Here is a 13,498-nt window from a genome sequence, read left to right as displayed (position 1 = left end):
AGATTTCTCAGAAACTTCCTATTTAAAGGAAAATTCGTCCTGGTCCGGGGATACAACTCGGGACCACCGCCTTTCCGGGACAGTCACTCTACGAACTGAACTAACCAGGGCGGCAAGTAGATCAGATGGTAAACGGCGGGACAGCATTGATAAATAACTCAAAATAGGAATGGTGTTGGTCGGATGTTTAGAGGAATCCCATAAAGTAGAGGAGATTTGTAATAAGGGAGTAAATAATGACTGACGTCCACCCAAACGCAGTCATACGGCAACAAAAGAAATCGGCCCAGGACGAATTTTCTTTAACAATGAAGTTTCCGAGCTTTCCTTTGTAGCCGTATGGCTGCGCTTGGGTGGATGCCAGCGAGTAATTACTCCCTTTTTACAAAGCGGAGACCTACGTTGTGGAGAGAGATCCCCGTGAAGGGAAATAGACTGTAGGACCCCTACGTAATTCAGCTAGGACACTTGCGGAAGTTTTTTCGCAAAGACCATCCGTGGAATGGGAAGCCACATATCCAAATCCAAATCCACCTACCTCAAGACTAAGGGCTCTTCCATATATCCATCCAACTATCCCGGTCCTGTGCCCGCTACATCAATGCAAACTTCCTAGCGTCATCCGCCCACCTAAATTTCTGCGCCCCCTTCGCTACGTTTGTCTTCTCTTGGAATCACTTAGGTACTCTTAGCGACCATTCGTTGTCTTGCCTTCGCTTTACATGCCATGTCCATTTAATAAAGATTTCAACTAGAATGTTACGAGTTCATTTCTTGATCTAGTAAACTCGGTTCTTGCCTAGGCGCTACACTCGTTATCTTCATTTCCATAACTCTCTGCGTTTTCGTCAATTTATGTAGAACCCTTTTCGTTAGCTTCCACGTTTCAGCCCCATAGGCGAGTACAGGTAAACAACATCAAATAGTAATATCAGCTGATAGCTCGAGCCGTAGTGGCCGCTATAAGACGGAAGTGCCGACGGCACGCGCGTGGCAACAATGTGAACACGGCAAGCAGATCAAGCCGCTGTTTGCGTAATCTGCCGTGTGAGGTATTTCAGGAGTTCGACCCCTTTAGGCTGTGCTCACAGCGCGTAGCGTATAGTTCAGGATAAGTGCGCTCAACATAGACATTTCATAACACAGACAAGTTATAGACCATTATATTTTCACTCCTTTGTTTGGCTGCCGGACAAGCAAAACTGATTTACTTCCACCTGATAGCAGACCCAACCTGCAGCTAAACGTATAGTTGCCTAGTTTATGTGGGAACACATGAACGTCATGCGAGGAAAATCTAGGTACAGTTTTGAGACTCCTGTAAACAGTACGTTGATCTCGCTATTGATTCAAACAGGCAGGTTCTGATTAGCACAGGCATATGTTCGTTGTGGGCTAACTGGCATATAACATCATATTGTTGCGCGTTGATATTTAGGCAGAAGCACAAAGGACAACTAGTTTAGATTCAGTGTTTATCAGCCACTCGTGCATGAATGCTCTGCACGATCGTGTCATCTGCCACACGCCGCACTCTCGAATTTACTAAACCGTAAGTTCAACCTAGGTCACAACCTGTGTACTTACCAAACTACCCTTCTCTTCCCAAATAAAAGTCAACCTGCCTCGCCTCTACATTGGTAACACCATCTGCACACCCCTCGACTGTTTACTGTGGTCGTATTTGACTCACTGTCACAAGCATGACATTCCTACTTCACAACACAAGCCCCTATCCTGAGCTGATAAAAGCTTCAACAATTAACGATATCTCGCGCGTACCACCCTGCCTTTTCCGGTTTTCCTATTCGTTCAGTCCGCCACATTGCACACAAGCTATACATAGATCGATGAATGACTTTCAGTGAAAATACAGCAGGGCCGTGTGTTAGTGTCTCATCCGATCTGAAGTACTGCTTCCTAGGCAGGAGAAATAATTTCAGAAAAAGTGGAAGCAAGATATTGTCAGTCGTGGTAAGAATACAGGGTAATTCATGTGCTTTCTTGCAGGATAAGAAATATCTTACCTTGACTCTGCATTAACAGTTTTTGTGTTCACCGTGGAATGCCTATATAAAAATGCCTTCTGGGATAAACTTTCGCTTCATATTTGAGCATCAATCTTGCCATTATTTAGCGAAGACCCTTTGAAAAGCGTTAAGATGCAAATGACCATGGGCGACTATGCGGGACACATATTTTATAGCCCCCGTCCCCTTTTCATACCAAATACTGGTTGGAGCATATGCATGGCCACTCCCGCACTGTCAGTGGACACTAGAGCTTTTCTAGATGATGACGCAAGTGTAGCGGCATACACTGAACACAACTTCTTTACTCGTTGCTAATTACTAAACACTTGATTTGGCTTCAATATTTCGCGCCTTCCCAGATATCACCACCAGGGTAAGCGTCCGGTAAGTTTGTCTTCTCAGACTATGTCGAGAGTAACGTTTATTTTACTGATGGTTTCGGAGACGTCAACTGACATAAACATACTGTGAATGGTTGCGATAATATACTTGTACCAGTAGTGCAGATATGGAGGCATAACGACTACGTCATGAGCTAGGCTAAATGAAGCTGATTTCTCTATTTTGCCATCACTTTTTTTTTGTGTGCGATGCTCAGGAATAAATTTAAAAACAAGCCGAACTAAGAAGAGCCACACTCTCACTTTTGGCCTTGGGCGTATCACTTTGGGCGCTGAGCACTTCTTGCAAGGTGCGGGCGGACTTCTTTTTCTTGGGAGGCCGAACCAGCGACATGGTAGCGACACTAACGAAACCCTCAGGCCGCTGATGTCCTGGCTCGGGAATCGGCTCGATGTCTTCGTATATGTTCTCGCTGGAATCCGTGGAGTCTTCGACGCAGCACTCGGGTGGAGGCGGTGGGAGGTCATCCAGGTCGTCTGTGTCCGAGGACGATGTGATTCTGCAGAAAGTGGTAGCGCTTGAGAAAGAATGACTTGCATACCGGGGCGAAAAACAGTTCTTTGAAACCATTCTGAAATGCTCGATCAAAGGCCTTCTGTGAAAGCGACGGTGAAGGCCATGACTTTTCTGACTATAGCTGTCGCATGCTTGACTTCTACAACCTGAACCTTTTATGACTGATTTTTTTTTTGTTATGCCGCGGACCGAAGTATATCCATGGACGTATATTGCATTTCATTTTATTTGAACGCAGCCGCTGGGGCTGGGGTCGAACTCAGAAACTCTAGCCTCTGCGGCCCAGTGGCAAGCCGATTTGGTGTACATTAGTGCCCTTACTCCCTATATCTGTGATTTGTGTTTTATGGGGTTTAACGTCCCAAAGCGACTTAGGCTATGAGAGACGCTGTAGTGGAGGACTCCGGAAATTTCGACCACCTGGGGGTTCTCGTGCACTAACATCGCACAGCACACGGGCGCCTTGCTTTTCGCTTCCATCGAAAAGCGGCCGCCGAGGCCGCCCGCATCCTAGGGAACAGTAGTCGAGAGCCGTAATCACTGCGCCACCCCTCGATAATTTGGCAGCTCAGTGGTTAAGACGCTCGACTACTAAACCGGAGTACCCAGGTTCGAACCCAACCACCGGAGGCTGCGTTTCGGTGGAGGCTAAACGGAGAGGCGTCCGTGCGCTATGCGATGTCAGCGCACGTTAAAGATTCCCAGGTGGTTCAAATTACTCCGCAGCCCTTCACTATGAGCACTCTTTCTCTCTTTCCGCTTTCACTCCCACCTTCCTCTCTTCCCTTACGGCGCGGTTCAGGTGGCTGCGTTTCGATGGAGGCGAAACGAAGAGGCATCCGTGTGCTGTGCGATGTCAGCGCACGTTAAAGATCCCCAGGTGGTCGAAATTACTCCGTAGCCCTCCACTACGGCTCCTCTTTCTCTCTTTCCACTTTCACTCCCACCTTCCTCCCTTCCCTTACGGCACGGTTGCGGTGTCCACAGAAAACAAGTGAGACAGCTACCGCGCCTTTCCCTTCCTATAAATAAATAAATCAGTTCACGAACAAAGTGTGACAGAAAATGCGCCTTTCCTTTCCTAAAAACCAATGCATAGTATATTAACATTTTGCGGGCGCCGCATGGATTTCTGTTAGTGACGACATACGAGCAAATGGCGCTCCAGAGGCGACAAAGGGGAGGAGTCCCTCCTCAGTGACATCTTTGGGCATGCCCACTCGCCGCTTCGGTGGCTTCACAACGGCTGTTGTCACAGTTGCTATGACAACCAGCGAGATACAAGCAATAATTTTTTCACAGCTCTGACGACCGTAAGAAATTAGTACAAATCCGACTACCACCGGTCGATTCCAAAAAACATACTGCGCGCTCGTCGACTTCTGAATTTGGAAAGTTTGGGTATACCCTGCAATTCACTTCAAAGCGGTGATCACTCAGCGCTTTTCTGTGTGGGCGTCATCAGTTTCAGTCTAGTGGCGCAAAACATTGAAACGCGGTTTTCTTAGACACAAATAAGCATTTCGATACGGCATAATCATGACCATAAAGTTGTGAAGAGTCGATTTTTACCAGTAACCTAAATTGTATGCTGTTCTCTTCACTGTCCGTTTAAAATTCAGGGACATGAAGAACAGGAGTAAAGTCAGTTTCACTAAAGAAGGTTTCATTTGTAATAAACAAAGCACCTGCCTAACCAGACATCACTCCGAGAAGGCTCATTTAAGGAATGCAAATAAAAGGCAAGGAGACAAATGCGGAGTCACTTTGTTGCAGATTAAAAGAGCACATCTTTAATTTAGGGTATTGTCACGTAATTTAGGGTATTGTCAGTTGAAACCTCGGCGGTGATGCTCGCATTGCGAAATCAGGGGGTAGACGAGCCGTACGTGAAAGTGCTGGAAGATATATATAGTGGCTGCACAGCAACCATAGTTCTGCATAAAGAAAGTAACAAAATTCCCATAAAGAAAGGTGTTAGGCAAGGAGACACAATCTCCCCAGTACTATTCACAGCTTGTTTAGAGGAAGTATTCAGAGACTTGGAATGGGAGCAGTTAGGGATAAGGCTAGATGGAGAATACCTCAGTAATCTGCGATTTGCTGATGACATTGCCTTGCTAAGCAACTCGGGAGATGAACTGCAAATAATGATTGATGACCCAGACAGGAAAAGTAGAAAGGTAGGCTTGAAAATCAATATGCAGAAGACTAAGGTAATGTTCAACAGCCTCGGGAAGGAACAGGAGTTTACATTAGGTAGCGAAATACTGGAAGTAGTAGGCGAATATATCTACTTAGGACAGGTAGTAACCGCAGATCCGGACCATGAAAAGGAAATAACAAGAAGAATAAGATTGGGATGGAGCGCATTTGGCAAGCACTCGCAGATTATGACTAGCAGCTTACCGGTATCGCTCAAGAGGAAAGTATACAACAGTTGCATCTTGCCTGTACTCAACTATGGGGCTGAAACGTGGAGGCTAACCAAGAGAGTTCTACTTAAGTTGAGGACAACCCAGAGGGCTATGGAACGAAAAATGGTAGGGGTAACATTAAGAGATAGAAAGCGTGCAGAGTGGGTCAGAGAAATAACTCAAGTTAACGACATTCTAGTGGAAATTAAGAAGAAGAAATGGGCATGGGCAGGACATGTAGTGCGAAGAGAGGATAACCGATGGTCGCTGAGGGTAACAAACTGGATTCCAAGGGAAGGAAAGCGTAGCAGGGGGCGGCAGAAAGTTAGGTGGGCGGATGAGATTAAGAAGTTCGCAGGGGTCAAGTGGATGCAGCTAGCACAGAACCGGGTTAAGTGGAGAGATATGGGAGAGGCCTTCGCCCTGCAGTGGGTATAATCAGGCTGATGATGATGATGATGATGACGATGATTGTCACGTGGTAGTGACAATGCAATATGCACAGTCGAGTGAACAAAGTAACGACATCATCCCTTTTATGTAGTAATCAGGTCGTTATTAACTAGGCCTTGACATAATATGAAATGCAGCCACAAAATTTATGCATTACAATCTATCTAGCACATCCTAAGGCAAGGTGAATGCAGGTGACGCACTGGAGATAATTGACAAGCGTTTCAGGTTCTGCAGTTTACACTGGCATGATTTCCTGTGCACAAAGCTATAAAGGAGCACTTCACAGGCAAACAAGGCGACATGTACTATACTAAAAAGGTCTGAGTATTATAGCTCAGACAAACTAGTTTCCTAATTTCATATTGTTCGGCTAGAGGCACGTTAGTGCAGCGCTCTATGCCAGATTAATGCGCTCGGTACGCCATACAACTCCCGCTACGATAAAAAGTGAGAGATCGACAGAGAGAGAGAGAGAGAGAGAGAGAGAGAGAGAGAGAGAGAGAGAGAGAGAGAGAGAGAGAGAGAGAGAGAGAGAGAGAGAGAGAGAACTCTTCAATGAAAAGCAGGGAATTTAGCTGGCGTTTAGGATTATGCTTCTAGCTCAATAAGATTAAGATAGCTATGCCGTGAGAGAAGTTACGCAGAAACAGCTCGGCCCACTTACGCCTCTTCCTTGCTATCTTTCTCGAGCATCGTTCTTGGTGACTCGTGGGCAGCCGCTGCGGTTTTCAGATGACCAGGAGTGAACTTCCAGCTGGTCTCGTGAGTGTCCAAGAAGTTTCCCAGCGTGGCGGACTTTTTGCGAGGACTACTGACGCCCTCGGGACTTAGCGGAACCAGCACCACTGTGGGCGAAGCAGCGGCGAAGCGAACTCCAGGTCTGACGCCGGCGGCGCCAGGCGGCGGTGACGTCAAGCCTTCCGCTGTGAGCTCAGCGGAGCTCTGGCCAGGATGCGTTTCAGCGTCAGACGCGGGGGCAGTGGTAGTCAGCCGGAGGCCGCCGTGCTTGGGAAACTTCTTGGGCGGCAGCGGTACGGTGGGAGCCGACGTCGACTGGGATTCTTCCTGAATTAACAGAGTAGAGTCGGTTCATTGTTTGTTTGATCAACACGCCCATCTGTTCAGTGTTCGATCAGTGAATTTATGATTTTCTTTCTGGAGGAAAATTACGTACCTAATTCGGGGCTGGATCGGGACATGATTTTTAGCCATCGAACCACTCATGCCACCATCAATCAATTTATGGAATCAGCCAATAGCAAGCTTGATATTTTCCTGCTTACAGATGTGAATACACGCATGCAACTGCTTTTCAGATATTAGGTCGAGCACAGCCTCCACGGGTTTCATTTTCCATTCTAGCGGTTTCGCAGCTTCTTCATGTCTGAGTCACACTGCTGTCTAAACTTGCAATCTACAACCGTATGAAACGGCTTGATGCAAAAGAGTGGCCTACATGCTGCACCCTTATTCACGTGTAACTTCAGCACTGTAAAAACAAACAAACAAACAAACAAACAAACAAACAAACAAACAAACAAACAAACAAACAAACAAACAAACAAACAAACAAACAAACAAACAAACAAACAAACAAACAAACAAACAAACAAACAAACAAACAAACAAACAAACAAACAAACAAACAAACACTGAGGGGAACGTAAGCTACGCCAGGTTTCTTTTTTTCTTTTTCAGAAACAGCGCAAAACACAGCAGACAAGCAAGATTATAGCAGGACGACAGCTCGTCCCGATTCCTTCTGGCTTGTCTGCCGTGTTTTGAGCTGTTTCCACAAAAATGCCTTACTGACTAATTGGACTTTCCATGTTTCCACGCAAGGTTTTGACGGAAGAGAATTAGCGGATCTAGTATGCGGCTCCTCATGCGAATCCTTGTTCCTGTTCTAACACGTGTCTATTCGCTTAATGACTAGTCCTTTAGTTTGCGCCTTTGCTCGCCGCGGTGGCGCAGTGGTTAGGGCGCTCGTCCGCTCTAGATAAAGACGCGCGATCGAATCCCGGCCGCGGCTACTTGGTGTTCCTTAACGTGCACTGACAAACTCGGGGGCCGCTTTTCGATGGATGCGAGAAGCAAGCGCCCGTGTGCTGTGCGATGTCAGTGCACGTTAAGGAGCGCCAGGTGGTCGAAATACCGGAGTACTCCACTTAGGCGCCTAACATAGGCTGAATCGATTTGGGACGTTAAACTTCATAAATTAAAACAAACCAGTCTGTGCCTTTATTATCTTGCGCATGCTCACTAGCATAGACATAAGTTACCACATGATGTGTTAGCTCATGACAAAGCGACGCCAAGCTTTAAGGGAGCCGTACGAACGTGCCAGCGTGGTGTATTTGGTCTGACTCTGAATCCAGGGATTCAAGAGCGTTCAATCCTCATCTCAAAGGATTATCTCGAGCTGCCAGTGTTTGCCAACTCGGCCGTGTCGTGTGGACTAGAAGCGTCACACACCCCGACGACCACTCTGTTGTCCGTCCATGATACTTGTCAAATACCACCTGATAATGGTGTGCCTGTTGACTTTCGCTGACAACTCCGACACCATAATTTCTCTAGAATGGGGTCTCTAAGGCTGTCGTGTTAATACAACTACCCTGATAAGAAGCCTAAGTTTGTGCGAGTAAAAATCGCAGCTCTTCTGACAAACTACCAAACCTTCAACGGAAATCAGTCTTTCAACTCCTCTGAGCGTGGGCTGGGTAAACTGGAATTAATTATTCATATTTATCATCACTGGGACCACATACATGCACTAAAACAAATTGAAAATATAGACACAGCTCTAATAAAAGTTATGATGGAAACTTAAGCTCCGCCTTTTAGGGTGTGACGCGATAGTGTAGGCCACCACTTTAACCAAGCCGTATGAACGGGCCTGCGTGGCCTAGGGGTAAGGTGAATGCAAGGGTTCTGGTAAGCTGAATCTGGTATCACCCTCCCATATGAAATGAGAGACCCGAGTTGGCAGCTCCTGTCAGACGTAAAGTCAGGTAACCATACATTCCTTCAGTGCGCGGCCATGTCAGCTGCCAGCTACCGCCTCCCTTCATTACGCTCTTGATTTTTCGCCGACGACGCCGGCGGACGGCTGCCGACACCAAATTTTCGGTGAACGGGATCTTAAACGCCATCGCGTTAACAAGCGACCAGAGTAGGCATCTCCTTCGAACTCTATAATGTTGCCTCGTTGCATCATCTCAACCCATAGAAGAACGAGAGCCCAGCAATTTCAGCTGCCATCTCTCACCTTCCAAAACCACATGCACATGACTTTTCGCTCATAACGCCGGCAACGGCGAATTTTCTGCAGATCCGAGTCTTTAATGCTATTGCATTAATACAGTAGTCGCTAATGTCTCCGTTGGGTCAGTTCTTTAATATTCAGGCCACTGATTGGTCCTAAATTTGAATTTTGGCGGACCGTCAAGGCAAATCAAGATACCTATGACAGCACAAGGAGCTTTGTTTGGACGCCGGAAACTTCGAATGAAGCGCAGCGACAGTGTGGGTAATATCAACTTAATAGCAAGCTCGATATATCCCAGCTGGCGAATCTATCTGCTAATTTGAAGATATTGGCCGCCTGAGATGTTCACATGTTATGCTGTCGTTGTCCCAAAAAATCCGGCGTCCGCGTATAAGCGAAAATTAACTAGCGGGCCTTTAACAGTATAGTTGTCAGGCAACCTGGAAGGACACTGATTGTTCGGGTGGTTGTCTGACGCCACGAGAACGCACGACATGGCTTTAGTAGGCAAGCGTTGTAACCTGGAATCGAGCAATCCGGGACCCTTGGATACCGCGAGTCACGCGTCCTATACGCCTACAGGTGAAAGCGATGTTTTGTGTCTATGTCGGGTGGCTTTTCATGTTGTGTGGTCGCTTATCACTGCATGCTGATGGGTATGTATGAGATAACAGAAAGGCAAATTGAGGGATTAGTGACGAAGCGAGCTGCAAAATAGCATGCATGCAAACGAGGATCCGAAAACGGAGCCGCAGAGGGAAGCCATTGACGTGGCCGGGGTATACATCCTTTAAGGAGGGACTTAAATGTCTCCCTGAATTTCAGTTTATCCCCTCGGGATCAATTAGGAGCAGTTTGGTCGCAAGCTCGACCTTCCTCCTCCTCCTCACACCGCAATAACCAAAGCAATCCTATATCCATGCCTCTCGTGTGCTCCGAAAATTTTCGTTGGATGTGGAGCAATGAGAACACAGCAAAGCGGCCGCTTGGCTTTGTTAGAAGGGCTCCAGTGCAAGTATTTCTTGCCTCGTGTCCCTGTGACTGCTTCACCGCCTAGTCAACATGAGCGCTTAATTACTATGCAGCCCAAACCATACTCCTGACTCAACGTAACGCAATGGACCTTACATCGTCGGAGGGGAACAGATCTCGAGAAGGTGGCGGTAGCAGAGACTCCCCGGGAGGCGCCTTCAGGGAATCCCTTCTGACCGGAGGCGGTGGCGGAACCTTGCGCGGTGGTGGAGGCAGTTCGTAGATGGGGCCTTCGGGGACCACTTGGATACCAACGACGCGAGGCGGCGGCGGGTCTTCGTCTTCGGACGAACAGTAGGCCGCCGTGTCTGCTGTGGCGGTAGCAACACTGTGCGCTTCCAGGAGCGTGGAACGCCGGAAAAGTCTCTTGCTCACCGCTCGGATCTCCTCAGCGGACATCTTGCGGCGGGAGACAGTGTCGCCCTCTGGCGGCGCATCCTCGAACCTGAATTAGAGTCAGAGCGGAGTACAAAGAGGAATACAAAGTCGTGATTACGTGCGCAAAATTAGAGAGATTGAGCATACTGGACAAGTACGAGTGTAGACGTATACCGGTTTACAGGACGCCTCCAGCGCACGCTCAGTGGGAGGGGCAAGTTGTAACCACTGCGGATGCGCAGGAGGCGTCTCGTAAATCGTTATATGTCTACATTCGTACGTCTCCGCTCTGATAAATTTCTCTATTATGAACGATATCTTCACAAGTACGTGAGTCACACTTTGATGTGAATAGAGAGATCGGCTTGCCGGAGACGTACTGTGGTAGACGTATAGCGGTTTACATGACGTCTTCTACGCACACGCATTGGCACGGGTGGGGGCAATCACGGCCATTCCGCCTGCGTAGGAGGGGTCCGGTAAATCGGTATACAATTAACATTAGTACGTCCTCGCGCTGCTGAAAGCTCCTGCTAATTCGCTTGAACGTGACAGTAGAACGCTGTGGGCCACGAGGCACCCTGCAGTGAACAGCTCCACATTGAGTTCCACCGAACGATGTTCTTCAGCGTGTGCCTTATCTCAATAAGCAACCCATTTTACGCATAACTTCTATCAAAATAAGGCAGGCGAGACTTGGATAGATTCCACTCGTGTTCACAGCTGCTCTTGCTAAACAGACACGGCGGAAAATGGGGCAAAAAGTAGCTAGCTAGGGGACAAAATCATCACAACGTACTTAGTCTACGCGTGTCCACGCCTGCACGGTTCATTATTCATTAGTGCTATTTATGCGCACTCTACTTTTAATTCTTTTGAAACAGGTTCAAACTTTCCGGTCACGTTTTCTTTTTGTCTGCACCTATCACGCCATCCCGGCAATGTTTAATTAGCCCCGTCCTGAAAACCTCACGGTTCTCGCATGTCAGAGGGAGCTTAAATGTTTAGTGGATCGAGGGCCAAAACGAGACCCGACTTATTGAGATAGTGCGGACGCTGCACTTGTAGGACCGAGACAATTGGATATTATCAGCAGAATTCTTTGTCCAGCAAAGGTTGTTGCCCAAGGGTGACGGTGATCATTCGTGTTTACATAATCTTTAAACGGTACGTTGAACTATGGCGCTCATTAACGCCTGGTAATGGTATGAAAGAATCGTAAGACAGCTGCCAGAAGAAAACCCCATTACTGACATTGCGTCCGACAGCGTTTGACGAAATCGCTTGACAGCGTCTCTCACAAAAACACCCTCACTCTCGCGGCCTCGCATTCGGTCTGGTAATAGTAGTGCATAGTAGTTTTGGCATACTATGTGTGTGAGGCGACAAGATGCGTAAAAGCGGTCACGAAACATTCATTGGACTTAAGTTATTTTTCATTGTTTTTTATTTTGTACAGCGGTTTGGTTATTAACGATAGAGGCAGAAATACTGTGGATTTGCAATAGGCAAAAAAATAAAAAAAGAATGGTCAACTGCTAGCAAACCGAGCGGCGCCTGAAGATTTCGCCAATCGGCACATATTTTCTTGTTTGTAATCCGTGCATGCCCCCCCCCCCCCCCCAATTGTAATGCCACAAATGAGGGTGTGGGTAATCACAAATAAATAAATAAATAAATAAATAAATAAATAAATAAATAAATAAATAAATAAATAAATAAATAAATAAATAAATAAATAAATAAATAAATAAATAAAGGGGTTGAGTGATTAAGTGGGGTGCGAATGCGCGTCCAACACGTTTTGATTCACCGCTCTGCGTTAAGCGGTGCTACACAGTGATTTATCTGGCTCTGTGCGTTATATATATATATAACGATAAATGAACTTATCGATAGATGATTATACGGTGTCATCTCTCTACTGAACTCACTTCTGCTATTTAAGGGATTACCCCGATGAAAACACCGTGTCCTAATAACGTCAAGAGATAGGAAAAACTGAGAAATATTCTGAGTCGCAGTGATATATAAATTATACGCAGTAATAAAAGAAGTTATTGTTATTTGTCTCACTGGAAGTGACATTGTGCGAAACTAAAAATAAAGGTTGCACGCAACGAAAACATGAAAAATAGCACATCACCTTTGGTCATGCGTAGCCTGACGACCTGGGTAATCCATCGTCAAACAGTAAATCCTACGTAGTAAATCAGCACGGAACAACTCCACTAAGAATCAGTCCGAGGGAAAGGGACCGTATCACTACGAAGTGGGAACTAAAGGCTGCATGCCGTGAAGCGACAGACCTCCCCGGAACTGGCTGCGGACTGAGCTGCACATCACACTGTGGAACCACGTCAATGACTGCTACTTCCACCACTGCCGCCGGAGTCACGCTTGGATGGTACTTCCAACTCCGTTGAGCCGTGGGACTTTCAAGCACAGGCTTGCGCTTGTCGCGCCATCTGTCGGTGAACTATCTTAACGCTGAACGACGTTAGAACGCTGCATCGAGCGAATTACGGGACGACGTCTTATGCACCGAAGACGTGAGATGTCACTTCGATCAGTTGACCGAAGGAGGAGGAGTCAGGCCTTCCGTCTCTGTATACCACGCCGCGCTTCGTAAACAATGTTTTCGCTCGGGTATGTCGGCGTTCACGCTCCGTTCGTGCGGGGCCGGGAAATGAACGGCGATAAGGGGAGGACGGTGTCCGGGCTGCGCCGTTTCCTGCCCCTGCAAACGGCTGTGAGGCCCGACTTCCTGCGACTCCGCCGAAAGGGTAGACGATGACGGAACACAGGCTGGTTCTCGGGGTGCACGGTCCGCTCGATATCACGCGTTCCTCTCGCCTTCTCGTGTGGCAAACGCTATTCTTTTAATGGTAACAACTTGTATAAAGTTTTGCATATAAAAAAAAAAGTTAGTTAGAATTCCGGAACGACGAACATGGCGCCAAAAAGTACATTTTACATATAAGGTTAACATA

The 13,498-nt window shown here is 47.1% G+C and overlaps 1 protein-coding gene across 2 annotated transcripts in view; it reads right to left on the bottom strand.

The window, feature by feature from the left end:
* The window catches only part of parvin (beta-parvin), a 41,272-nt gene extending 28,167 nt beyond the window's left edge, over nt 1–13,105 (bottom strand). The window contains exons 1-4 of one of the 2 annotated variants that reach the window (XM_084583907.1): nt 12,652–13,105; nt 10,224–10,572; nt 6,489–6,889; nt 2,678–2,934 (exon numbers count right to left, since the gene is read on the bottom strand). In XM_084583907.1, the coding sequence (XP_084440033.1) occupies nt 2,678–2,934; nt 6,489–6,889; nt 10,224–10,572; nt 12,652–12,689 (1,045 nt within the window). In that variant the 5' untranslated portion in view covers nt 12,690–13,105. The remainder of the gene's footprint in view (nt 1–2,677; nt 2,935–6,488; nt 6,890–10,223; nt 10,573–12,651) is intronic. The other variant, XM_084583906.1, reaches the window with a different exon arrangement.
* Nucleotides 13,106–13,498: the final 393 nt, after the last annotated feature.

The sequence above is a fragment of the Amblyomma maculatum genome, chromosome 11 (genome assembly GCF_055883805.1).
Source record: "Amblyomma maculatum isolate TAMU_Amacu chromosome 11, ASM5588380v1, whole genome shotgun sequence".
NCBI lineage: Eukaryota > Metazoa > Arthropoda > Arachnida > Ixodida > Ixodidae > Amblyomma > Amblyomma maculatum.
The sequence above is the reverse complement of the archived record's forward strand: the minus strand, read 5'-3'. Positions and strand labels throughout refer to the sequence as shown.